This window comes from Cuculus canorus, chromosome 24, assembly GCF_017976375.1.
Source record: "Cuculus canorus isolate bCucCan1 chromosome 24, bCucCan1.pri, whole genome shotgun sequence".
NCBI classification, from domain to species: Eukaryota; Metazoa; Chordata; class Aves; order Cuculiformes; family Cuculidae; genus Cuculus; species Cuculus canorus.
In genome coordinates, this window is record NC_071424.1 from 5,923,860 (window position 1) to 5,950,653 (window position 26,794).

General features: G+C 64.2%; 1 protein-coding gene across 2 annotated transcripts in view; it reads right to left on the reverse strand.

Moving 5' to 3' along the window:
* CELSR2 (cadherin EGF LAG seven-pass G-type receptor 2) overlaps nucleotides 1–26,510 on the reverse strand; it is a 38,253-nt gene extending 11,743 nt beyond the window's left edge. For both annotated transcript variants that reach the window (XR_008453534.1, XM_054087788.1), the window contains exons 1-21: nucleotides 22,646–26,510; nucleotides 19,380–20,024; nucleotides 17,650–17,872; nucleotides 16,860–16,975; nucleotides 15,742–15,830; nucleotides 14,861–15,018; nucleotides 14,160–14,323; nucleotides 13,677–13,802; nucleotides 12,661–12,824; nucleotides 11,643–11,828; nucleotides 11,435–11,548; nucleotides 10,360–10,534; nucleotides 9,512–9,653; nucleotides 8,243–8,363; nucleotides 7,245–7,428; nucleotides 5,989–6,090; nucleotides 5,385–5,479; nucleotides 5,101–5,310; nucleotides 2,869–3,052; nucleotides 1,041–1,184; nucleotides 204–438 (exon numbers count right to left, since the gene is read on the reverse strand). Coding sequence is in view for 1 of the 2 variants with exons in the window: in XM_054087788.1 (XP_053943763.1) it covers nucleotides 204–438; nucleotides 1,041–1,184; nucleotides 2,869–3,052; nucleotides 5,101–5,310; nucleotides 5,385–5,479; nucleotides 5,989–6,090; nucleotides 7,245–7,428; nucleotides 8,243–8,363; nucleotides 9,512–9,653; nucleotides 10,360–10,534; nucleotides 11,435–11,548; nucleotides 11,643–11,828; nucleotides 12,661–12,824; nucleotides 13,677–13,802; nucleotides 14,160–14,323; nucleotides 14,861–15,018; nucleotides 15,742–15,830; nucleotides 16,860–16,975; nucleotides 17,650–17,872; nucleotides 19,380–20,024; nucleotides 22,646–26,450 (7,382 nt within the window). In the remaining variant the exon portion in view is untranslated. The remainder of the gene's footprint in view (nucleotides 1–203; nucleotides 439–1,040; nucleotides 1,185–2,868; nucleotides 3,053–5,100; nucleotides 5,311–5,384; nucleotides 5,480–5,988; nucleotides 6,091–7,244; nucleotides 7,429–8,242; nucleotides 8,364–9,511; nucleotides 9,654–10,359; nucleotides 10,535–11,434; nucleotides 11,549–11,642; nucleotides 11,829–12,660; nucleotides 12,825–13,676; nucleotides 13,803–14,159; nucleotides 14,324–14,860; nucleotides 15,019–15,741; nucleotides 15,831–16,859; nucleotides 16,976–17,649; nucleotides 17,873–19,379; nucleotides 20,025–22,645) is intronic.
* Between the last annotated feature and the right edge of the window lie 284 nt (nucleotides 26,511–26,794).

Sequence of the window (26,794 nt, forward strand, 5' to 3'; positions counted from 1 at the left end):
GGCACCCCAAGGAGACCCTCCCTGTCCCCCCACATTCCAGCACCCCACGGCGATCCTCCCCAGTCACCTCTGTAAGCCCCCCTAGGTACCCCACAGGCACCCCCTTGGCTCCCCATCTCCCAGTGCCCCACAGATGCCCTCCCTTGCCCTGGAACCCCACAAGCACCCTCCCCAGCCCGCTGTGCCCCCCATGCCCGCGGCACCTGAGGCTGCGCTTGTCGCTGTCGTACTGCTCGGGCAGGAGCGCAGCCAGCGTGCGGTAGATGATGACGCTGGCGATGGCCTGGCCCTTGCTCAGCGATGGGTGCCGCTTGCGTCGGGTCACCAGGGTCACCTCCTCCTGCTCTTCCTCCTCTTCCTCCTCCTCCTCCTCCTCAGCAGCCTCTTCATCCTCCTCCTGCACGCCCTGTGGTGGCTGCCCGTGCCCGGCGGTGGAGTCTGGGGTGGGTGGGCAGGGGTTGCCACGATGCTGTGCCAGCCCCAGAGCCACACTGGGGTCCCCAACACTGCCAGCCCCATAGCAGTGTCTCCAACCCCACCAGCCCCACGCCAGGGTCCTCAACCCTGCCAGCCCCATGCCAGGATCCCCCCAACCCTGCCAGCCCCATGGCTATGCCAGGGTCCCCCCAACTCTGCCAGCCCCATGCCAGGGTCCCCCCAACCCTGCCAGCCCCATGGCCTCACCAGTGTCCCCACAACTCTGCCAGCCCCATGCCAGGGTCCCCCCAACCCTGCCAGCCCCATGGCCACATTGGGGTCCTCAACCTTTCCAGCCTCACAGCTACACTGGCGTCCCCCTACATTTGCCAGCCCCGTTCTGGGGTCCCCAACCCTGCCAGCCCCATATCAGCGTTACTAACCCTCCCAACCCCACGGCCACACCAGGGTCCCCCCAACCCTGCCAGCATCAAGCCAGTGTCCTCAGACCCGCCAGACCCATGGCCATGTGGGGATGCCCCCCAACCCTGCCAGCCCCCTGCGTGCTGGGGTCCCCCACCCCCTGCCCCCTCACCCCAATCCCCCCATTCCCCTGGACTCACGCCTGCCCTCGGGGGGCCGGAAGACGCTGTCGGGCAGGATGACGGTGGTCTCCAGGTCAGGGGGCTTCTCCCCTCGCAGTGCCTCATAGCGCGGCAGCCGTGTGCCCGCGAAGCTGCCCTTGTCCAGCCGCACCACCGACACCACTGCGGCACCACGACACCCGTGTGCCCGGTACCCACAGATCCTGGCACGCACAGCCCCAGCACCCATGGACCCCGGCACCCACAGCCCTGGAACCCATGGACTCCAGCACCCATGGGCCCTGGCACACATGGACCCTGGCACCCATGGACCTTTGGCACCCATGGACCCTGGCATCCATGGACCTGGCATCCATGGACCTGGCATCCATGGATCTTTGGCACCCATGGACCATGGTACCCATGGACCCAGCAACCATGGACCCTGGCATCCATGGACCCTTGCATCCATGGACCTTTGGCACCCACAGCCCTGGAAGTCACAGACTCCAGCACCCATGGGCCCTGGCACCCATGGACCTTTGGCACCCATGGACTCTGGCATCCATGGACCCTGGCACCCATGGACCCCGGCACCTATGGACTCCAGCACCCACGGACCTTTGGCATCCATTGACCCCAGCACCCATGGACCTTTGGCACCCATGGACCATGGCACCCATGGACCCAGCAACCATGGACCCTGGCATCCATGGACCCCGGCAGCCATGGACTCCAGCACCCACGGACCCTTGGCATCCATGGAGGTCCTTGGCACTCATGGACCCTGGCACCCATGGACCTTTGGCACCCATGGACCTTTGGCACCCATGGACCCTGGCATCCATGGACCGGGCATCCATGGATCTTTGGCACCCATGGACCCTGGCACCCATGGACCTGGCACCCATGGACCATGGCACCCATGGACCCAGCAACCATGGACCCAGCAACCATGGACCTTTGGCACCCATGGACCCTGGCATCCATGGATCTTTGGCACCCATGGATCTTTGGCACCCATGGACCATGGCGACCATGGCACCCATGGACCCAGCAACCATGGACCCTGGCATCCATGGACCCTTGCATCCATGGACCTTTGGCACCCATAGACCCTGGCATCCATGGACCTGGCATCCATGGATCTTTGGCACCCATGAACCCTGGCATCCACGGACCCTGGCACGCAACCCCCCCAGCACCTGCAGACCCCGGCACCCACGAATTCCACCACCCATGGACCCCAGCACTCACGGACCCCGGCACCCACGGACTCCAGCACCCACAGCCCCTGGCACCCATGACCCCCGGTGCCCGTGATGCAGACCTCCAGGCAGGTGGCCCCCAGGCACACACGTGTGTCCCCTGGGCACGAGCAGTGGGGGGCACGGTGCTCATGTCCACGCCGCCAGGCACAAGCGTGTCCTTGGGCACACACATGCTCATGTCCCCTCGCACACATGTGTCCCGTGGGCACACCCACCCCCCCTTCCCCCGCAAGCCTGGCACATGCCTGTCCCCGGGCACATGTATCCCCAGACACACACGTGTCCCCAGCTGTTATCATGCAGAGACACACAGCCCTGGGCACGCACTCCCCGTTTCCCTGGAAAGTCACGTTCCCAGGCACATGCATGTCCCCAGTCACGTAAGTGTCCCCAGGCACACATATGTGCCCTGGGCACACACATATCCATGTCTCCAGCACACTCATAACCCAAGGGCACACGTGTGTCCCCAGGCACATACATGTCCATGTCCCAGGCACCTATGTGTCTCCCGGCTCACCCATGCCCATGTCCCCAGGCACATGCACGCTCCCCTCAGGCACACGCGTGTCCCTGTCCCCGGGGTCCGCACTCACCAATGTTGGGGGTGACAATGGTGAAGGGGCTGAGGTAGGTTTGGGGCATGTTCTGTGCCAGGGCGCTGGCGTAGTCCTCAAAGTGCTTCAGCAGCCACGCCGTGCCTCCCTCCGTCTGCTGGATCAGCTCCCAGTGCCGCTTGTTGCTGGCATCCAGCAGGGCACTGCCCACCCGCAGCAGGTTCTGGGGACAGCAGGGGTGGCAGTGCCGCTGGATGCCCCTCACCGTGGTGTCTGGGCAAGGGGTTTCTCCCCTCCTGCCTTTGGCCTTGCTTCTCATCAAGGCTCACAGGGTGGGGACCCTGGCACTGCCAGCTGGAGTCGGGAGTGCTGTAACCCCCTCAGCTGAAGGAGTGCCTGTAACCTGACTTTTGGCCTCCTGTGCCATCACCCCCTCCCAGCACCCCAGCATCCAGCTGAGGGGTGGCATCTGGGCTCACGCGCCAGCCATGGGAAAGGCCCTCGAGGGTGTCCATCATCTCAGTGTCTGGGACCCTGTCCCCAGCTGAAGGGGTGCCCATCACCCCGACATTTGGGCTTCTGTCCCCAGTTATGCAGATGCCCATCACCTTTGTGCTTGGCCTCTGCCCTGGCTGCAGTGCCCATCACTATGCTGCATCCAGCTGACACAACACTCTGTCCCCTAAAGGCACGCACCACCATGGCATCTGATCTCCTGTTCCCAGTTGAGGAGGTGCCCATCACCATGGTGTCTGGGCTTTGTTAACGACCCCCCCTCCTATATGGGTGCCCATCACCACTGTGCTCAGACTCTGCCCTAGCTGTGCTGCCCATCACTGTGGTGCATGGGCTCCTGCATCCAGCTGATGCAACACCCCCTCCTCTTAGGGTGCCCGTCACCCTGGCATCTGGGCTTCTCTCCCCAGCTCAGAAGGTGCCCATCACTGTGGTGTCTGAACTCTGTTATCAACACCCTCTCCTATATGGCTGCCCATCACCGTGGTGCGTGTCCCCAGCTGAGGAGGTGCTCATCACAGTTTTGCCTGACTTCTGCCCTGGTGGTGATGCCCATCACTGTGGATTCTGGGCTCCTGTCTCCAGCTGAAAAGGTGCCCATCCCCGTGTCCCCAATTATCAGTTGAGGAGGTACCCATCTCTGTGTCCCCCATCCCCAGTTAAGGAGGTGCCCATCCCCATGTCCCCCATCCCCAGTTGAGGAGATGCCTATCACGGTTTTGCCTGACTTCTGCCCTGGTGGTGATGCCCATCACTGTGGAGTCTGGGCTCCTGTCTCCAGATGAGAAGGTGCTGATCCCCGTGTCCCCAGTTATCAGTTGAGGAGGTACCCATCTCTGTGTCCCCCATCCCCAGTTGAGGAGGTGCCCATCATGGTTTTGCCTGACTTCTGCCCTTGTGGTGATGCCCATCATTATGGAGTCTGGGCTCCTGTCTCCAGCTGAGAAGGTGCCCATCCCTGTGTCACTTGTCCCCAGTTGAGGAGGTACCCATCTCAGTGTCCCCCATCCCCAGCTGAGGAGGTGCCCATCCCTGTGTCCCCCATCCCCAATTGAGAAGGTGCCCATCCCTGTGTCCCCCATCCCCAGTTGAGGAGGTACCCATCCCCGTGTGCCCCGTCCCCAGTTGAGGAGGTGCCCATCCCCGTGTCCCCTGTCCCCAGTTGAGGAGGTGCCCATCTCTGTGTCCCCAATTATCAGTTAAGGAGGTGCCCATCCCCATGTCCCCTGTCCCCAGTTGAGTAGTTGCCCATCCCCGTGTCCCCCATCCCCAGCTGAGGAGGTGCCCATCCCCGTGTCCCCCGTCCCCAGTTGAGAAGGTGCCCATCCTCATGTCCCCCATCCCCAGTTGAGGAGGTGCCATCCCCGTGTCCCCCATCCCCAGCTGAGGAGGTGCCATCCCTGTGTCCCCCATCCCCAGTTGAGGAGGTGCCCATCCCCATGTCCCCCATCCCCAGTTGAGGTGCCATCCCCGTGTCCCCTGTCCCCAGCTGAGGAGGTGCCCATCCTCATGTCCCCCATCCCCAGTTGAGGAGGTGCCCATTCCCATGTCCCCCGTCCCCAGTTGAGGAGGTGCCCATCCTCATGTCCCTTGTCCCCAACTGAGAAGGTGCCCATCCCCGTGTCCCCTGTCCCCAATTGAGAAGGTGCCCATCCCCATGTCCCCCATCCCCACTTGAGAAGGTACCCATCCTCATGCCCCCCGTCCCCAGTTGAGGAGGTGCCCATCCCCGTGTCCCCTGTCCCCATGTCACACCTCGGTGAAGTGGATGTCCTGGGTGGCCGCCAGGCGGAAGCCGCGCTGGTGGCTCTCGTGCTGGAGCAGGCGGCTGGCCAGCCGGTACGCCAGGCGCAGGTCGCTGCCGAAGTAGGCGGCCGTGCGGCGCGTGGCCTCGTGCAGCTGCAGTGCCACGTGCTGCGACTGCACCGGGTCCAGCGATGACTCGTTGCGCGCCAGCCGTTCCGCCTGACGGGTGGCACCATCAGCGGGGCTGCGGCGGTGGCACCGTCCCCGTGGCCGTGTCCCCTGCCACCACTCACCCATCCCCGGAGCGCGGCGAAGGCCAGCGAGCTGCAGTTGAAGAGGTTGGGGGGCAGCCAGCCCTTGTGCTCATCGCAGTGCCGCACCGCCGTGCCTAGGGGACAGGGGGACCGCAGTGACACCACGGGGCCACCACCCCTGCACCAGCCCAGCGGTGACACCGTGGGGTCAACCCAATGCAGCTCCACACCAGCAATGCCACCGCAGCATCACCTCCTGTACATCCCAGTAGGGCCACCCCAGTGCCACCACCCCAGCTCCATCTCAGCTCTGCCACCACCATGTCTGTCCCTTGACTTGTCCCAGTGGTGACACCACAGGGTCACCGTCCCAGTGGTGACACCATGGGGTCATCCCAACACAGCTCCATGCCAACAATGCCACCACAACGTCAACCCCACGCCTGATCCCAGTGGTGCCACCACAATGCCACCACCCCATCCCACCAGTGCCACCATGGCATAGCTCTCCAGAGATCAAGTCCCATTGCCACCACGGTGTTGTCCCCCCTCATCTGAGTGGTGCCACCATGGCATCACCCCCTGGCCCCTTCCCAGGGTGCCACCGGTGCCACCCCCACCTTGTCCCCAAACTGCCACCTACCGACAGAGCCCTTGGGGCAGGGGGCCACGGCAGGCAGCCCGAAGCGGGTGCGGGGCCACCAAATGCTGGCCTCGATGGCACGGGGACAGCTGTCGTAGTTGACTGTGGGGCAAAATTGGGCGTCACATTGAGGTGACAGTAGGTGGGTGGCAGTGGCACCCAGTTGCCAGCACCCAGGGTGATATAGGGTGACACAGGGTGACAGCAGAGGCACCCAGTTGCCGGCACCCAGGGTAATAGCAGGGTGGCTGACACAGGGTGACAAAGGGTGATGGCAGCGTCGTCTGGGTGCTGGCATCCAGGGTGACACAGGGTGACATAGGGTGACAGCAAGGTGACAGTGGCACACAGTCACTGGCACCTAAGGTGACACAGGGTGACAGTTGTCAGCACCCAGGGTGACACAGGGTGACATAGGGTGACAGAGGCACTCAATTGCTAGCACCCAGGGTGACACAGGGTGACATAGGGTGACAGAGGCACTCAATTGATAGCACCCAGGGTGACACAGGGTGACATAGGGTGACAGCAGGGTGACAGAAGCACTCAGTTGCCAGCACCCAGGATGAGAGCAGGGTGACACAGGGTGACAGCAGCATGATAACAAGGTGGCAGTGGCACCCCCTCACTGGAACCTAAGATGACATAAGGTGACACAAGGGTGACAGAGGCACTCAGCTGCCGGCACCCAGGGTGAGAACAGGATGACACGGGGTGACAGCAGGGTGACAGAGGCACCTGGTTGCCAGCACCCAGGTGACACATGGTGGCATAGGGTGACACAGGGTGACAGAGGCACTCGGCTGCCTGCACCCAGGGTGAGAACAGGGTGACACGGGGTGACAGCAGGGTGACAGAGGCACCTGGTTGCCGGCACCCAGGTGACACATGGTGACACAGGGTGACAGAGGCACCTGGTTGCCAGCACCCAGGTGACACATGGTGACACAGGGTGACACAGGGTGACAGAGGCACTCGGCTGCCTGCACCCAGGGTGAGAACAGGGTGACACGGGGTGACAGCAGGGTGACAGAGGCACCTGGTTGCCGGCACCCAGGTGACACATGGTGACACAGGGTGACAGAGGCACCTGGTTGCCAGCACCCAGGTGACACATGGTGACACAGGGTGACACAGGGTGACAGAGGCACTCTGCTGCCAGCACGTAGGGTGACAGCAGGGTTACAGAGAGTGACACAGGATGACAGCAGGGTGACATAGGGTGCCCCAGGGTGAGATTGTCCCTGTCCCCGCACCTTCGCAGCCGGTGGCGGTCACCTCAGCGAAGGGATTGTCACAGCGGTCGCAGTGGCGGCCGATGACGCCGGGCTTGCAGGGGCACTGCCCGCTGGTGGCATCGCAGCGGCGCGACAGGGACCCGCTCGGGTAGCACTCGCACAGCAGGCACGAGGCGCTGCCCGCAGGGCGGTAGTGGTTCTCCTGGGGACAGCCCTGTCACCAACCCGCCACTGCGGGACCGGGAGGGGGACGGGAATGGGGACATGGATGGGGATGGGAATGGGGACAGGGATGGGGAAAGGGGAGGGGATAGGGGTAGGGACATGGTGGGGATGGGGACAGGGACATGGATGGGGATGGGGACAGGGATGGGGATGGGGACAGGGATGGGGACAGGGGTGGGGACAGGGATGGGGATGAGGATGGGGACGGGGATGGGGACAGGGATGGGGAGAGGAGTGGGGATAGGGGTAGGGACATGGAGGGGATGGGGATGGGGACAGGGATGGAGATAAGGATGGGGATGGGGATGGGAATGGGTACAGGGATGGGGACAAGGATGGGGAATGGGGATGGGAATGGGGACATGGATGGAGACAGGGATGGGGATGGGGACATGGATGGGGATGGGAATGGGGACATGGATGGAGACAGGGACAGGGACGGGGGCAGGGATGAGGACGGGGATGAGGACATGGATGGGGACATGGATGGGGATGGGAATGGGTACAGGGATGGGGACATGGATGGGGACATGGATGGGGATGGGAATGGGTACAGGGAAGGGGAAATGGATGGGGATGGGGACAGGGGATGGGGCGGGGATGGGGACAAGGATGGGGATGGGGACAGGGACAAGGACAGGGAAGGGGGAAGTGATGGGGACAGGGCAGAGTATGGGGATGGGGACACGGGACAGGGATGGCCATGGGGAGAGGGATGGGGAGAGGGACAGGGATGGGGACAAGGACAGGGATGGGCACAGGGGAGCGGACAGCGCTGGGGACACAACCACCTTGCAGCGACACTCGCCCGTTGTCTTGTTGCAGTCGGGGTCGAAGCCCTTGGTGACGTCGCAGTTGCAGGGGCCACAGGTGGGGTGTCCCCACCACCCCCGAGGGCACGGCTGTGCCTCCCTGCGCGGGGACACGCGGGGACACCGCGGGTGTGGCAGCGCCACCGCCGCACCGTGGCCACCCATGTGCCACCGTGGCCCTTGCACACCCATCGTACCCTTGCTGTGCCCCCCTTACACGCCCGTCGTGCCCCCCATGTCCACCCTGCCCCTTGCACACTCATTCTGCCCTCCAAGTGCCCGCCCTTGCACACTCACCATGCTCTCACTGTGCCCGCCCTTGCACGCCCACTCTGCCCATTGCACGCCCATCATGCACCCTGTGCCTTCCCTTGCACACCCACCCTGTCCCATTGTCCACTCACCCCACCTCTTGCACACTCACTGTGCCCTCCAGGTGCCCACCGTGCCCCTGGCACACCCACCATGCCCTTCCCATGCCCACCCATGCACACTCACCCCAACCCCTGCACACTCACCGTGCACCCTTGTGCCCATCCTCGCACACTCACCCTGCCACCGTCACACCCACTGTGTCCTCCCTGTGCTCACCCTACCCCTTGCACACCCACTGTACCCCTCGTACAACCACTGTGCCCTCCAGGTGCCCACCCTGCCCCTTGCACACCCATTGTGCCCTTCCTGTGCCCACTCTGCTCCTTGCATACTCACCCTACCCCTTGCACACCCACCATACCCCCTTGTGCCCACCCTCACACACTCACTCTGCTCTCTGCACAGCCAGCGTACCCTTCCTATGCCCACCCTGCCCCTTGCACACTCATTGTGCCCTCCCTTTGCCCACCCTGCCCCTTGCACACCCATTGTGCCCTCCCTGTGCCCATGCTGCCCCTTACACACCCATTGTCCTCCCTGTGCCCACCCTGCCCCTTACACACCCATTGTGCCCTCCCTGTGCCCACCCTGCCCCTTACACACCCATTGTCCTCCCTGTGCCCACCCTGCCCCTTGCACACTCATTGTGCCCACCCTTGCACACCCATTGTCTCCTCCCTATGCCCACCTTGCCCCTTGCACACCCATTGTGTCCCCCTATGCCCCCCCTGCCCCTTGCACACCCATTGTGTCCCTCTATGCCCACCCTTGCACACACCCCGTGCCCTCCCATGCCCCCCGTGCCCGTTGCACACCCACTCCTCCAGGAGGGCCGTGCACGCGCGCGTGCGAGGTCCCCCGTGTGCCGCTCACCGGTGCTCGCAGTATGGCCCGAAGTGGCCCTGGGGACACTCGCAGGCGTAGCCGTGCACCGAGCCCGGCCGGCGGGCACACGTGGCGGGGGGCTGGCACGGGTTGAGGGCACACGCGCTCACACAGCTGTCACCGAAGTAGCCTGGGCACAGGGATGGGCATGTTGGGGACATCGCAGGGAGGGGGACACTGCCGTGGGGGTGCAGCATCGGGGAGGGTGGCAGTGCCCTAGGGACAGTGACACAGAGGGTGGCAGTGCCTAGAAAGGGTGGCCATGCCTTGGGGACAATGGCACGGAGGGTGGCAGTGCCCTAGAAAGGGTGGCCATGCCTTGGGGACAGTGACACAGAGGGTGACAGTGCCCTAGAAAGGGTGGCCATGCCTTGGGGACAGTGACACAGAGGGTGACAGTGCCCTAGAAAGGGTGGCCATGCCTTGGGGACAGTGACACAGAGGGTGACAGTGCCAGGCTGTGACAATGCTGGGGTGGCAATGGGGGGTGTGTGGGGGTGGCAGTGCTTGGCGTGTGACAGTGACAGGGAGGTGGCAGTGCCAGGGGGTATAAGAGTTTGGGGTGTGGGGGTGGCAGTGCTGGGGATGTGGCTGTGCCAGGGAGGTGGCAGTGCTGGGGGTGGCAGTGGCAGTTCCAGAGGGTGGCAGTGGAGGTGGCAGTGCCAAGAGGTGGCAGTGGCAGCGGTAGGGCATGGTGACCATGAGGCTCAGAGGGTGGCGGTGGCAGGGAATGGCAGTGCCAGGGGTGGCAGTGGGGGGTGGCAGTGCTGGGGGTGGCAGGGCACGGTGCCCGTGTGACTCAGGGGGTGGCAGTGCCAGGGCGCAGTGGTGCTCACCGGGGTGGCAGCGGCAGGAGAAGCTGTCCCAGTCGTCGCTGCAGAAGCTGTTGGGGGGGCACGGCCCCGAGTCGCAGGGGTCTGGGGGGGCGCAGCCCCCTTCCACATTCACCACCTCTGCCTGTGCCACGCTCAGTGCCACCGCGCTGCCCGCCGTCGCGCCCACACGCACGCCCTGCGGCACCGCCACGGGTCACGGCGCTGTGCAACGTCCCCATGTCCCCACCGCTGCGCCCAGAACCCTGTGCCAAGTCCCTGTGCCCATGTCCCTTTCCTCCATCACTGTGCCCATGCCCTATTCCCATGCCCGTACCCATCTCCCCATGCCCTCTGCCCATATCCCTGTGCCCACACCTGTGTCCCCATGCCCTGTGCCACATTCCCATGTCCCTGTGCCCACACCCATGTCCTCCACTCCTACTCCCATGTCACCATGCCCTGTGCCCACGTCTCTGTGCCCACACCCCTGTCCCCCATCGCTGTGCCCATGTCCTATTCCCATGCCCCCATGGCCCTGTGCCCACACTCTTACCCCCACTGCTGTGCCCACATCCTCACTTTCTATGCCATGTCCCTGTGCCCGTGTCCCCCGCCACCATGCCCATGTCCCCATGCCCTGTGCCACATCCCTCTGCACACACACACGTCCCCCACCATCGTCCCCACATCCCAAAAACCTGTGCCACATTCCCATGCCCTGTGACCATGTCCCCATGCCCTGTGCCACATTCCTGTGCCCATATCCCTGTGCCCACACCTGTGTCCCCCCTTGTTGTGCTCATGTCCCCATGCCCTGTGTCACATTCCCATGCCCTGTGCCCATATCCCTGTGCCCACACCCATGTCCCCATGCCCTGTGCCACATTCCCATGCCCTGTGCCCGTATCCATGTGCCCTCACCCATGTCCCCATGCCCTGTGCCACATTCCCGTGCCCTGTGCCCATATCCCTGTGCCCACACCCATGTCCCCATGCCCTGTGCCACATCCCCACGTCCCCGTGCCCGTACCCCACCCCTTGGCCACCACCCCTGTGCCACCACGCCCCACGTCCCCTGCCCACGCCGTGCCCGTACCTGCAGGCAGCCACGGAAGCCCTGTTCCACGGTGCCACCGTCGCCCGCCAGGCCCCCGAGGCTCAGTGCCCGCAGCCGCAGCCCCTGCAGCCCTGCAGCCACATCGGCCACCGCCTGCGGGCATGGGGAGGGGCACTCAGACACCCGCCGGGTGAGCAGGGCAGGAGGCTGCCCCGTGCCTCAGTTTCCCCACGAGTTCTCAATCTACCTGGAGGCGGCCGTAGTCGAGGGCGAGGAGGAGGAGGGTGGCGGGGGGGTCACGGCCGGGTGCCCCCCGCAGTTCCAGCTGGAGGTGGTGCCAGTCGCCGTCGTTGACTTTGGTGTGGGGCAGGCGCAGCCAGGCCAGCCGGGACCCCCCCTGCCACACGCCCGCCTCTGCCTGCCCCTCGCTCAGCTGGCACAGGGACATCAGGGACCCCTGTCACCCTGGGGGGACCCCTGACACTGCCCCCCCCGACCCCCAGTAATGCCCCCCCTCCTAGGGGTGACACCCCATGGCACTGCCCCCCCTGGGCAATGAGCTGCCCCCCAGCCAGGGGAGCCCCACCTTAGGGGAGAGCCCCCCCCCCCTCAGCACCACCCCCAGGCTCACCCACTCCAAAAGTGACACCCTCTGGCAGTGCCCCCCCTGGGCAATAACCTTCCCCCTGCCATGGTAGCCCCTCCCTTCAGGAAGACCCCCTTCCCCCCCAGATTGTCCCCCAGACCCACCCCCCCAAAGGACAATGCCTCCCAACCGGGGTGACATCACCCCCCAGGCAACAACCCCCCCGCACCCCGCCATCAAGGCTAATGCCCCCTCCCAGGGCAATGTCCCCCCACCCTGGCATTGCCCCCCCATGCTCATAACCCCCCCAGGGCACCCCTTTGCCACCCCTCCGTCCAGGGCAATCCCCCCCTCCCTGGCACTGATGCACCCTGAGGGTGGCACCCCCCCTGCTAATCCTCCCCCCACCATGCCCAGGGCACCCCCTGACCCCCAAGGACAACACCACCGGTGCCAATGCCCCACTTTGGGGCAATTCCCCCCCAGCACAGCCCCCCCCCCCCCCCGGGCAAAACTCCCCCTGCCATCGCCCCTGTGCCCATAACCCCCCCCAGGGCACTCCCCCTCTACCAATCCCTGCAAACCCTCCCCTGGGCAAAAACCCTTTTCCCAATGGCACTGATGCCCACACTGGCAGTGATGCCCCCCAGCACTGGTGCCCCGGTGCCCCCCGCCCCACCTGCACGGTGACAGCGGCGGTGCCCGCGCTCGCTCGCAGCAGGAGCCCCTGGGGGTGCCGGGTACGGAACAGCAGCGCCAGGTGCCAGGGCAGGGCGGGGGGCAGTGCCAGCACGCTCCACGTCACCCGGCTGCTGCCCATGAACCGCTGTGCACCCCCCAGCTCTGCAGGACACGGTATGTGGGGCGGCTGCGGCCCCCCAGTGCCCACACAGTGCCCTCCAGTGCCCCCGATCCCCCCCCCCCAGCTCACCATGCCAACCCAGTGCCACCCCAGTGCCCACTCTCTGCCCTCCAGTGCTCCCTGGACCCTCCCAGCACCCCCCAGGCTCCCCCAGCTCCCCATGCCCACCCAATACCCCCCGATCCCCTGTGCCCACCCAGTGCATCCAAATGCCCCCCAGTGCCCCCCATGTCCACCACATGCTGCCCAGTGCCACCCAGTGCCCCCCATTTCCATCCCATGCCCCCAATGCCCCCCATGCCCACCTCGTGCTGCCCAGTGCCACCCAGTGCCCCCCATTCCCATCCCATGCCCCCAGTGCCCCCCATGCCCACCCCGAGCTGCCCAGTGCCCCCCAGTGCTCCCCATTTCCATCCCATGCCCCCAGTGCCACCCAGTGCCCCCCATTTACATCCCATGCCCCCAGTGCCACCCAATGCCCCCCATTTCCATCCCATGCCCCCAGTGCCCCCTATGCCCACTCCACGCTGCCCAGTGCCTCCCAGTGCCCCCCAATTCCATCCCATGCCCCCAGTGGCCCCTATGCTCACCCCATGCTGCCCAGTGCCACCCAGTGCCCCCCATTTCCATGCCATGCCCCCAGTGCCCCCCATGCCCACCCCGTGCTGCCCAGTGCCACCCAGTGCCCCCCATTTCCATCTCATGCCCCCAGTGCGCCCCATGCCCACCCCATGGTCCCCATTGCCACCCAGTGCCCCCCAATACCATCCCATGCCCCCAGTGCCCCCCATGCCCACCCCATGGTCCCCAGTGCCCCCCAGTGCCCCCCATACCTTCCTGGCAGGTCTTGCCCCCGAAGCCGGGTGGGCAGCGACAGCTGAACCCGTCCCACTCGTGCACGCAGGTGCCACCGTTGTGGCACGTGGTGGCATCACACAGGGTCTTCTTGGCAGGGCAACCTTGGGGGGGGGCACAGGGGTCACAGCCCTCCAGCCCCAGGACTCCAGGCTGCCCCCACGCACCCCAGCCCCACGGCCAGGGGGCACCAAGACCATTGGGCACCCGATCCCAAGGCTCTCCATGGTTGAAGGCACTGATGTTCTTGGGCATTGGGTCCCAAGTGTCACCATGGTTGGGTGGCACAGACCCCTGTGGGCATTGTCCCCATCCCGCTGCCCTTGATGCCCCCCCAGCCCCGGCAGCCCCCGACCCCCTTCCCCGCAGCCTCCCACGCCCCTTGTCCCCCATCCAACCCATGGCCCGGGTACCCCGAACCCCCCCAGCGGGCAGCGCCACCCGCGCCCGCGTGCCCCCACCAGGCAGGGTGCCGTTGTTGGCGATGAAGTTGGCCATGTCGATGGGACGCTGGTCGATGTGGAGGTGCCGCATGCACCCCACGAAGTGGCGGCTGCGGATGGGGAAGCTCTCGGGCAGGGTGGGCACACCGCCCAGCAGCAGCGGCCCCGTCAGATCCAGAGACCTGCGGCACCCGCTGTCACCCACGAGGACTCCAAGGGACACTCATGCCATGGGGACCCCATGGGACCCTTCCCACCCATAGGGACTCCAATGGACCACCTCCATCCATGGGGACCTCAAGGAACGCTCTACACCCACAGGGACTCCAAGGGACACCAAGCGATCACCCCCAATCCATGGGGATCCCAAAGGACACCTAATCTACCCCCCCCTAACAGGGACCCCAAGAGAACCCCCAACCCCATAGGGACTCCAAGGGACCCCAAGGGACCACCCCGTCACCTCCTCACCCATGGAGACCCCAAGGGACACTCCCACCTATAGGGACTCTAAGGGACACCCCACACCCATAGTGACTCCAAGGGTCCTTAAGGGACAACCTCCTCACCCAAGGAGACCCCAAGGGACACTCCCACCCATACAGACTCCAAGGGACCCTCTTCATCCATGGGGATCTCAAGGGACATCCCACTGTCCCAACCCATAGGGACTCCAAGGGACCCCAAGTGATGGGGACCCCAAGGGATCCCCCATTTACTTCTTGCTGCCGGATTGGGTGCCCTGAGCGGCGCAGGAGTAGTTGCCCAGGACGGGGCCAAAGCGGAGGGCCATGCCGGTGTCACAGTCGTCCACTGTCACCACTGCCACCTTCTGCTCTGAGGGGCCCTGGGGCAGCCCCGACCGTCCCACCACCGGCTGGGGGCAACACCTGAGTGGGGGGTCTACACTGCCCCTGGCCTGCAGCCTTCATCCCGCTCCTCATCCTCCCTCTGCCCTCCAGCCCTGCTCCCCTCCATCCCCCCAAAACCCCTTTGTTGCTCCACCCTCTCTCCTTCTGTCCCTGCAAACACCACCATGACCTTTTCCAGCTTCTCTTTTGTTCCCCAAAACCTCCCTGTGATCCCCCCCAGCCCTCTGCTGTGCTTCTCCATTCCCTTTTCCTCCATTCCCTCAACATTCCACCATGCTCCTCACTCTCCATCCCCTCTCCTTCTGTCCCCTCCAAGGACAAACCCCACCATGATCCCCTCCTTCCCCTCTCCCTCCACCTCCCCAAACCCCCACCCCACTCCTTTCCATCTCTCTGACCCCCAACTCCCACCCTCCACCCCATCTATTTCTCTCCCCATCCCTCCACCCCTCCATCCCTCTCCTCAAATCCCACCCTCCACCCCTTCCAAACCTCCACCCCACTCTCCTTCACTCTACTCCATCCAAGCTCCTCCATCTCTTCCTCCATCCCTCCTCTCCTCTTCCTCCATCCCCTCATGTTCTCTTTCTCCATCCCTCCAAACCTCACCACCCTCCCCCATCCCACATCTCCACTTCCTCCACTCCCCAAACCCCCCCTGCTCCCCCATCCCTCCGTCCCCCCCAAACCCCACCCCGCTCCCCTTCACCCCCCATTTCTCCCCTCACCTTGTTGTAATAGTGCAGCTGGACCCGGTGCCACTGCCCGTCGCTGACACCGCCAGGCACGAAGGGTGACACCGTGGTGGTGGTCTCGCCTGTGGGCACCAGCGGTTGGGCAGTGGGCACAGCCCGGGGAGGGGGCACAGGGAGGGATCAGAGGGGTGGGCACGCCAGGATTGAAGTGCCAAGGATAGGACACATGGGATGCAGTGCCAGGGATTTGATGCCAGGCAGTGCCAGGGATGAAATGCATGGGGTGCAGCACCAGGAACGTGAAACTCAGGACACAGTGCCAGGGATGTGGTGCCCAGGCATGAGACACATGGGATGCAGTGCCAGGATATGATACCCAGGATGTGATAGCCAAGGCTGCAGTGCCAGGGATGAGAGGCAGGGGATGCAGTGCCAGGCGGTGCCTGGAATGCAGCACCGGGGATGTGATAGTCAGGACGCAGTGCCAGGGATGAGACACAGCGGATGCAATGGCAGGATGTGATACCCAGGACGCATGCCAGGGATGCAGTGCCCAGGATGCAGTGCAAGGGATGCATAGCATGGGATGCAGTGCCAGTGTCGGGGATGCAGCATCAGGGATGGGATGCAGGGGATGCAGCACCAGGGATGTGACACTTTGGACACAGTGCCAGGCAGTGCCCAGGGATGAGATCTATGGGATGCAGTGCCAGGATGTGCCAGGGATGCAGCGCTAGGTCTGCGATACTTCAGGACACAATGCCAGGGATGCAGTGCCAGACAGTGTTGGGGATGCAGTGCCCAGTGCCGTGCCAGGGATGCAGTGCCAGGCAGTGCCCAGGACACAGTGCCAGTGACACAACGCACAGGACATAGTGTCAGGGATGTGACACCCAGGACATATGCCAGGGATGCCATGCCAGGGATGTACAGTGTGAGATGCAGTGTCCAGGATGCCGTGCCAAGGGATGCACAACATGGGATGCAGAGCCAGGATGTGATACCCAGGACACATTCCAGGGATGCACAGCATGGAATGCAGTGCCCAGGACGCAGTGCTGGGATGCGGTGCCAGGCAGAGCCGGGATGCGATGCCTGGGAGGGAATGCCGGGGATGCCGTGCCAGGGTGCGGTGGGTGCAGTACCAATACCTGCTGAGAAGGTGAGCTGGACCTGCTCATCCACGATCTCCAGCGCCACGAAGTCGTGCTTCTCGTTGAAGCGCCCGTTGTAGAGCAGGAGCCCATCCCGCTCCTTGGTGGCAAACCTGGGGTGGGGACAAGTGCCAGGCCCTGCCCATCACCCCCTGCCCGACACCGTGCCCCCCAAGGGCGCCCCATCACCCCTCAGCGCCCTGGCCTGCCCTGTGCCCCATCGCTCTCCACCCATTGGGACACTTTGGCACTCCCGGGGTGCCTCTGTCATTGCCCCCATGCCAAGAGGTCACCCCACCATGCCCTATTGCTCCCACCCTGTGCCCACAGGGCACCCATCATCCCACACCTCAAATTATGCCAACCCATAAAACCCCACTTCATCATCCCAGGTGATGCCAATGGGGCACCCATCACCCCTCAACCCAAATGATGCCCATGGGACACCCATAAAACCCCACACCATCAACTCAGGTGATGCCAATGGGGCACCCATCACCCTACATCCCAAAGGGTGCCAATGGGCATCCATATCCCCACACCCCAAATGATGCCCACAGCGCACCCCTCACTCTCTACTCCATCCCCCCAGGTGATGCCAAGGGAGCACCCATCACCCCTTACACCAAATGATGCCGTAGGACTCTCAGAAAACTCCACCCCACAGCCTAAATGATGCCCACAGGGTACCCATCACCCCAAACCCCATCCCTCAGGTGATGCCAAGGGGGCACCCACCCGCTCCTCCCCCCAATGCTCACGGCCCCCCTCGTCCCCCGGGGCTCACGTCAGGGCGAGGGTGAAGTGGAAGCGCTGGCGGAGGCCGCGGAAGGTGAGGAAGGAGCGCGGGGGGAAGCTCCGGGTGCTCATGGTGCAGAAGGGCTTCTCGTAGTGCCCGGGGGGGCACTGGCAGCGGAACCCCCCCACCAGCAGGTTGAGGCAGGTACCCCCGTTGCGGCAGACCCCCGGGGCGCAGCGGCCCCCCCGGGCGCTCAGCTCACAGTGCTCCCCTGTGAGAAGCGTGGTTGGCACCCCTAAAATTGGGGTGTGGGTCCCCGCTCCCATCCCATCCCCCCCCCCAGCAGCTCCACAACAGCTTTAGCCCCATCTCCATTGCCGTGGCAACCGCCTCCCATCGCCATGGCAACTGAGTCACACACCCCCCACCCCCCAGCATCCCCTCCCCCAGCAGCTGGCACCCCCCACCCCATGTCCTGTGGGGCCGGGGGTGTCAAGGGGTCCCCAGGGAGGGTTGGGGCTGTCCCCAGTACCACCAGTGTCCCCAGTGTGTCCCCAGGCCACAGTGTCCCCAGTGCCACCAGTCTCCCAGTGACCATGGTGTATCCCCCCCTCACACCATCACGGTGGGGACAGGCTGTCCCCTTATCCCAGGGTGTCCCCAAGTTGTCCCAGGGGTGTCCCCCAGGCTGTGTACCCACCAGTGTCCCCGTTCCCCCACTGAGCTCCTGCGGGGGCTGAACTCGGGTGGAGGGACAGAGGGGACAGAGGGGAGATCGAAAGGAGGGGCAGAGAGAGGAACGGCATGGAGAGAGGAGGAGGAAGGTAGAGAGATGGAAGAGGAGGAAGATAAAGGTGTTGGAGACAAAGGAGAGGGTGGAGGGAGACATGGAGGATGGATATGGATGGGGATAGAGGATGGAGAATGGATGGAGGAGGGAGGATGAGGAAGGATGGACGGGGGGGATGGACAACAGAGGATGGCTGATGGAGGGACAGCTGAGGAAGGATGGAGAGCTAAAGCTGAGGAGGATGGAGGGATGACCATGGTGGATCATGGAGGGCCAGCAGAAGAAAGGATGGATGAGGAAGGCTGATGAGGAATGGGATGAAGGCTAATGGAGATAAATGATGAAAGACTGGAGTAGGACAAAGGGATGATGGCGATGGGTGGTGGACACCAGAAGGGACAGACAATGAAGGGTTGAAGGGGAGTGGGAAAAACGGATGACATGGACAGATAATGGAGAGAGCTGAGGAAGGGGTGGATGATGGAGGCTGAGCGGGGTGGGATGAATGGATGTTGGGAGGGTTGAGAGCTGAAGGGAAGGAGAAAGGAGGGGTGAAGGGGATGGATGATGGAGCGACAGCAAAAGGAGTTATAATGAGTGGAGTGCTGCAGAGGAGCTGGATGAAGGGATGATGGGGATGGACACCAAGAAGAAGGGATGGATGGATGGATGGATGGATGGATGGATGGATGGATGATAGGGATCGATGACAGAGGGACGGCTGAGGAAAGGCTAAGTAGAAGAAGAGCTGGACAAGCGGATGATGGAGATGGACACCAAGATGATGAGATGGATGGATGATGGAGGACTGAAGAGGAGCTGGATGAAGGGATGTTGGAGGGACAACCGAGAACAGGTAGATGGAGGGGCACTGGTAGAAGTGATGACAGGGTTGGACACCAAGAGGGAAGGATCACTGCCGGAGAGGGGGTGAAGGGGACAAGATGCCACCAAAGACAGCCAAGGGAGAGAGGCGCTGATCTCTTACCAGTGAAATCCTCGTGGCACTCGCAGGTGTAGCCGCCCTCGCGGCTCCGGCACCGTCCGTTGCTGCCGCAGGGGCTGGAGTAGCAGAGGTCGATCTCTGTCTCGCAGTAGTCGCCGGTGAAGCCGGGTGGGCAGCGGCATCGCAGGCCGGTGACGGGATGGATGGGGCGGAAGAGGATGGTGTCGGAGGCGAGGAAGGGTGCCGAGCTGTCAAACTGGAGGACGGAGACGCAGCGCATGTAGTTCTCGCAGGGCTCACGCAGGCAGATGTTGTCATCGAAGGGCAGGACCCGCTGGGCTGAGATGGCGGCCAACAGGGAGCGGTTGAGGTAGAGGCGCTCCTGAAGCTCCTCGGAGGAGAAGAAGCGGGCACCATGGCCTGAGGTGGGCAGCAGCACCGAGAGGCTGACGTTGAGGATACGGGCGGTCCCCACATCTGTGTCCGTTTGGATGTTGAAGAGGACGACGCGGTGGCGAGGGGTGGCCAGGACAGCTGCCACCCCCTCCAGGAAGCGGCTGAGCAGTGGAGAGAGGAACCGCTCCTGGGACATGTCAGCCAAGCGTAGGGTGATGCTGTTGCTCAGCATCTCGTCGGTGATCACTGTCACCCGCAGCGTGCACTGGGCCGTCGCGCTGTGGACCCCATCTGTGGGTCGGGGGAAGACAGGGAGCTCAGTGACACTGCCGGCCAGCGCAGGATGGGGATGGTGGTGTTGATGGAGCACCCAGCCTGCTTGGTCATTGTGGGATTGGGACGGTGATGGGAACTCATCCCACTTGGCTGCCACAGAATGAGCACGGTGGTGGTGATGGGGCATCCATCACACTTGGCCACCACAAATGGGGTTGGTTGTCGGGATGGAGCACCCATCCCGCTCGGTCACCCGGGGATGAGGATTGTGGTGGTGATGGAGAACCCATCACGCTTGGTCATCCCAGGATGGGGATGGCGGTGGTGATGGAGAACCCATCACGCTTGGCCACTTTGGGATGGGGACAGTGGTGGTGATGGGGGATCCATCCCGCTTGGCCACCACAGAATGGGGGCAGCGTGGTTATGGGGTCCCCACGCTACCTGGACACTGCAGGATGGGGCTGGTGCTGGTTATGGGGCACCTGTCTCACTTGGCCACCATGGGATGGAGATGGCCCAGGCTATGGAGTGCCCATCCTGGTCAGCCAGCACAGCATGGGAACAGTGGGATGGGGACAGTACTGGCTATGGGTCACCCTTCCTGCTTGGCCACCGTGAGAAGGGGACTGCAGAATGGGGATGACACTGGCTATAGGCCCTGCCTATAGCACTGGCTACGGGACACCCGTCCTGATGGCCACCATGGGATGGCGCTGCTGTGGGACACCTGTCCTGAAGGCCACCATGGGATGGGGACAGTGCTGCTGTGGGGCACCTATCCTGATGGCCACCATGGGATGGGGACGGTGCTGCTGTGGGACACCTGTCCTGATGGCCACCACGGGATGGGGATGGCACTGCTGTGCGACTCCTGTCCTGATGGCCACCATGGGATGGGGACAGTGCTGCTCTGGGGCACCCATCCTGATGGCCACCATGGGATGGGGACAGCGCTGCCATGCGACACCCATCCTGATGGCCACCACGGGATGGGGACAGTGCTGCCATGGAACACCTGTCCTGATGGCCACCATGGGATGGGGACGGTGCTGCTGTGGGACACCTGTCCTGATGGCCACCACGGGATGGGGATGGCACTGCTGTGCGACTCCTGTCCTGATGGCCACCATGGGATGGGGACAGTGCTGCTCTGGGGCACCCATCCTGATGGCCACCATAGGATGGGGACGGTGCTGCTGTGGGACACCTGTCCTGATGGGCACCACGGGATGGGGATGACGCTGCCATGGAACACCTGTCCTGATGGCCACCACGGGATGGTGACAGTGCTGCTCTGGGGCACCTGGCAGCATTGTGGGGTTGGGGGGCACAGGCTCTTCCTGGCACTGGAACATCACCTTCTTCCTCCTCCTCCATCTCCTCCTCCTCCTCCCCATGGCCAGGATGAGGGCAGTGGGATGGGGACAGATGGAGAGCGGGTAGCGGTCAGACAGATGGACGGAGGGAGCGTGGAGACAGTGGGGGGGAGGGAGAAGGGGGCGATGCCGGGGGCTGGGGTTGCCTGGTGGCCCGTGGCCGGTGGCCGAGGGGGGGTTGCCATGGCTGCGGCGGCGGGGGCCCGGCTATGGCTGAGCCCTTTGTTCCCCTCGCAGCTGCCCCTGTGCTGGGGGCACAGCCTGGGCATTGGGGGCCCCCTACCCCCACCCTTTGTGCCTTGCCCCCCCCCCCCCCCAGCTTTGTGCAGCCGGAGCGGGGACCCCAGGCCGGGGGAATAGGGGGTGATGGGGGACACCTGTCTGGGGACAGAGACATCCCAACGTGGCCTGTGACTCAGTTTCCCCCCAGGGTGGGGCTGAGGAGCTGCTCCCCCATTAGAGGGTGACCCCCTCCAGCACCGCCAAACCACACTGAGCCCCACGGCACAGCCCCCCTGTGGCCACTTCCCACTAATGCCCCCCCAAAACAGACATAGCGGGTTTGGGGACCCCCCCAGTGGAGGGGACAGGCTGCCAGGACCCCCAAAATACATAGCCCAGGCCTTGTGCCCCCCCCAGTACACAAATCAGGCCCTGCGCCCCCGCAAATACAAACATTGGGGTGTTCTGGAAACACAAGCCTTGGGGTGCCATGACCCCCCTCACCTCCTAACTGCGCCAGACCCTGAGTCCCCCAAAATTCACCCATCGAGACCCCCATAACACACACATAAGGGTACCAGGGCCCCCCCCAATGCACACACCAGGCTCTGCCCCACCCCTCTCACCCCAAACACACATAGAGGCCCCGCACCCCCTCCAAGGTGCCAGACCCCCCCCAACACACACACAGGGTCCTGTCCCCCCCTCATCGCCGTTAGAGGTTCCTGAGGCCCCCAAACTGGGGTATGGGGACACCCCCCCCAAAAAAAAACCACTCCAGGGCTGAGGCTCAGAGTGAGGAAGGAAAAGGGGGTACCGGAGCCATCGATTGCCTCCAGGTGGGATAACTGGGTTGGGGGCATAGCACCCCCATCACCCCCCAGATATGGAGGGGGGGGGGGCAGCCAGATGGGGTGGTGGGACCCCAAACCACCTCAGCTCCATGTAGAAGTAGTGGGGAGGCACCTACAAGGCCTTCCTTTAGCCCCAAACCTTGGACCTCCCCACCACCCCAGCCCAGGATGGGGGTCTGACCTGAGACGGAGACCCTCATGATGGCCTCCAGCGGGCGGTTGTTGTCCAGCGCGGGGCTGAGGCGCAGGTCCCCGCTGCGGCGGTCCAGCAGCACCAGGTTGAGCTCGTTCCCCTGCTCGAAGGAGTAGGTGAGGCTGTCGGAGACATCAGGGTCGTGGGCCGGGATGCGGCCAATGACCCCCCCAGGGAAGCTGCCCGAGCGGTTGGTGATGTAGTTGTTGAAGAGGATCTCAAAGTTCTTGAGTTGAGGGCTGTTGTCATTGACATCACGAAGGCGGACGTGCACAGTAGCTCTGCTGACCAGGGGGGCTGAGGTGGCTTGGACCACCATGATGTACTCTGCCTTGGTCTCGTAGTCCAGGTCAGCCAAGGCAGTGAGCTCACCGGAGAAGATATCCAGCTGGAAGACCTCAGGGATGTTGCCCTCCACGATCTGGTACATGATTTGGGCATTGGTGCCCTCATCAGGGTCGGTGGCTGTGATCCGGGCCACCACCAGGCCGATGGGGCTGTTCTCCTCCACAAAGATGTCGAACTCATCCCTCTCAAAGACAGGTGGGTTGTCATTGACGTCCAGCACCGTCACTTGGATCTCCACTGGCATCCGCTTGGCTGGGACGCCCTTGTCAACAGCAAATGCCTGCAGGGTGTAGAATGGCACGTTCTCCCGGTCGAGGCGGCGCAAGGTGCGGACGATGCCCGAGGTAGACTCGATGATGAAGTCACCGTCACCATCATCACCCCCTTGGAAGGTGTAGAAGACCCTGCCGTTGAGCCCCGAATCACGGTCAGTGGCAGAGACCTGGACGACACTGGTGAAGGCCGGCACATCCTCGTAGACAGAGCCCTGGTAGGAGTCACGAAGGAACTGGGGCGCGTTGTCATTGACGTCACTCACCAGGATCTCCAGATAGGTGGTGTCAGACTTCTGTGGGATGCCATTGTCACGCGCCGTGATGGCCAGGGTGTAGGAGACCTGGTCCTCATAGTCCAGCTCCATCTGAGTGGTGACGGCCCCCGTCTCGGCAGCGATGTGAAACTGGGGGATGCTGTCCTCCATCAGGTACGTGATGCGGGCATTCTCCCCTGTGTCCTCATCTGTGGCGCTGATGACCACTACCGTGGTGCCCACCGGCCGATCCTCATTAACATTGACGGTGTAGTGAGAGCTCTGGAAGACAGGTCGGTGAGTGTTGGCATCGGTGACATTGACGACCACCTGGGCCGTGTCCTGGCGGGTGCCATCGGAGGCAGCGATGGTGAGGAGGTACTGCCGCTCCAGCTTGTAGTCCAGGGGCAAGGCGAGGGAGATGAGCCCACCACCACTTTGACTGGTGATGGAGAATCGGTTGCGGGTGTTGCCACTGGAGATCTGGTAGGTGATGACGCTGTTGGCATCACGGTCAATGGCAGAGACAGTGAGGACACTGGTGCCCACCGCCGCGTCCTCGTTCAGGCGGGCGCTGTACTCCCGTTGCGTGAACTCGGGGCTGTTGTCATTGACATCCAGGATGGTGACGCTGACACTGGCTGAGGACGCCATGGGTGGACTACCTTGGTCCTGAGCCTCCACCCCAAAGCTGTAGAAGTCCACTGCCTCCCGGTCCAGCTCAGAGGCTACCACGATCCACCCGGTGCCGTTGTTGATGGCAAAGGGGAAGCCAGCACCGGTCTCCAGGAGGGTGTAGACCAGCCGGCCGTTGTCACCCGAATCGGCATCGATGGCTTGAATGTGGATGACAGAATAACCCACCGGCACGTTCTCCAACACAGTGGCCTGGAAGGGTGTGCTGACAAAGATGGGGGCGTTATCGTTGACGTCCAACACCTGGATGGTGACCAAGCCACTGATGTTGGAGAGGGGCGGGCGGCCACCGTCCTGCGCCCGGATCCGTAGGTTGAACTCCTTGTTGACCTCGTAATCCAAGGGGCTGACGACGTCCAGCGCGCCCGTCTGTGCGTCGATGTAGAAGTGGCCGCGGGTGTTGCCACTAACGATGCTGTAGTGCACCAGGGCGTTGCTGCCCTTGTCACAGTCAGTGGCTGTCACCCGCAGCACAGCCGAGTTGGGCGCCACGTCCTCAGGGACCTGCGCCACGTAACGCTTCTCGCTGAACTGTGGCGCGTTGTCGTTATCGTCCTCCACAGTGATGCGGACTGTGGCCGTGGCGCTGCGGGGTCCCGGCTCCTGGCCCTGATCCGTGGCCTCCACCAACAGCTCGAAAGCCTCTACCGCTTCGCGGTCCACGGGGCCACGGGTGCGGATGACACCTGAGCGGGAATCTATCTCGAAGACCTCATTGGCGCCACCAGCGTTGAGGAGACGGTAGAGGACATTGGCATTAGGACCGGCGTCACCGTCGGTGGCCCGCACCGTCAGCACCTCGTAGCCCACCTCCAGGTTCTCCCGCACGCTCTCCCGGTACTCAAGCTGCTCGAAAGCCGGGTCGTGATCATTGGTGTCGCTCACTGTCACTGTCAACGTGGCCATGGCGCTGCGCCGGGGTGTGCCGTGGTCCATCGCCGTCACCCGGAAGACGTGGGTGCTCTTGCTCTCGCGGTCCAGGAGGGCGGCGGTGGTGATGGCGCCGGTGACGGGGTCCATGGCGAAGAGGGCGTCAGAGCGGCTGTCGAAGAGGGCGGCCATGGTGTAGCGCAACCGTCCCGCCTCGCCCTCGTCAGGGTCCACCGCTGTCACTTGTGTCACCGGTGTCCCCACCGGCTGGTTCTCCCCCACCGAGGCCTGGTAGCTGGAGGGCTGGAATTGCGGGGCCGCGTTGGGGCTGCGGCGCCGACGGCTGTGGGTCATGGGGGTCCTGGTGGTCCTTGTGGTCAGGGAGTCCCCAATGTCCCTGGTGCTCATCAACTCCTCGGTGCTCCCGGTGTCCCTGGAGACTCGGGTGCTCCGAGCATCCTCAGTATGTCCGGCATCCCTGATGCTCATCACGTTCCCGGTGCTCCTGGTGTTTTGGGGGATGAAGGCACCCCCGGTGTCCCCACCATCCCCGATGCTCATCGTGTCCCCGGTGCCCCGGGTGTCCCTGATGCTCATCACGTTCCCGGTGCTCCCGGTGTTCCTGGGGATGAAGGCACCCCCGGTGTCCCCAGCATCCTTGATGCTCATCGTGTCCCCGGTGCCCCCGGTACCCCCGGTGCTCGTCATCTTCCCGGTGCTCCCGGTGTTCCTGGGGATGAAGGCGCCCCCAGTGTCCCCAGCATCCCCGATGCTCATCGTGCCCCCGGTGTCCCCGGTGCTCGCCATCTCCCCGGTGCTCCCGGTGTCCCTGGGGAGTTGCTCAGTCTCCGCAGCGTGTCCCGTGTCCCCGTTGATCGCAGCGCCCCTGAGGACTCGGGCGCCCCCGGGGTCCGCAGTGCATTCAGCATCCCCGGTGCTCCCGGTGTCCCCGGAGACGTGGGTGTCCGCAGCGCCTTCCCCGGTGCTCCCGGTGCCGCCGGAGCCGCGGTCGCTGTCCCCGCCGGTGCTCGGGGCGGCCCCATCGCCGCCGCTGTCCCCGGAGCCGCCGCGGGGCTGGAGCAGCGGCGGGGGCGCGGCGGGCGGGCAGAGGCCGGTGCCGATGCCGGTTCCGGAGCCGGTGGCGATGCCGGGACCGATATCGGTGCCAGAGGGGATGTTGGTGCCGGCGGGGACGCTGATGCCGGTGCCGATATCGGTGCCAGAGGGGATGCCGGTGGCGGTGCCGGTAAGGATGCTGCTGCCGGGGTCGGTGCCGGTGGCGGGTCCCGGCAGCAGCAGCAGCAGCGGGAGCAGCGGGAGCGCGGCCCCGCGGGCGGGCGGAGCGCCCATGGCGCGGTGCGGCCGCTGCCGCCGGTGCCCGTGAGCCCCGCGCCGCCGCCTGCGCCGCCCGCGCCCGCCGGGGCGGGGCTCGACCTGCGCCGCGCTGAAAGGCACCGCCCACACCCCCCCCCCTCCGCCAGCACCGGTACCGGCTGCGGCATCATCATCCCCTCCGGCACCGGCACCCCCGGGGGGGACACGGGAACCGCACAAAGGAACCGCACGGAGCCTGCACAGATCGGGGGGGACACACATGGGAATCGCCCACATGTGGGGAGGGATACAGATGGGAATTGCATAGATGTGGGGGGAAACGCATAGGAATTGCATAGATGTGGGGACACACATGGGAA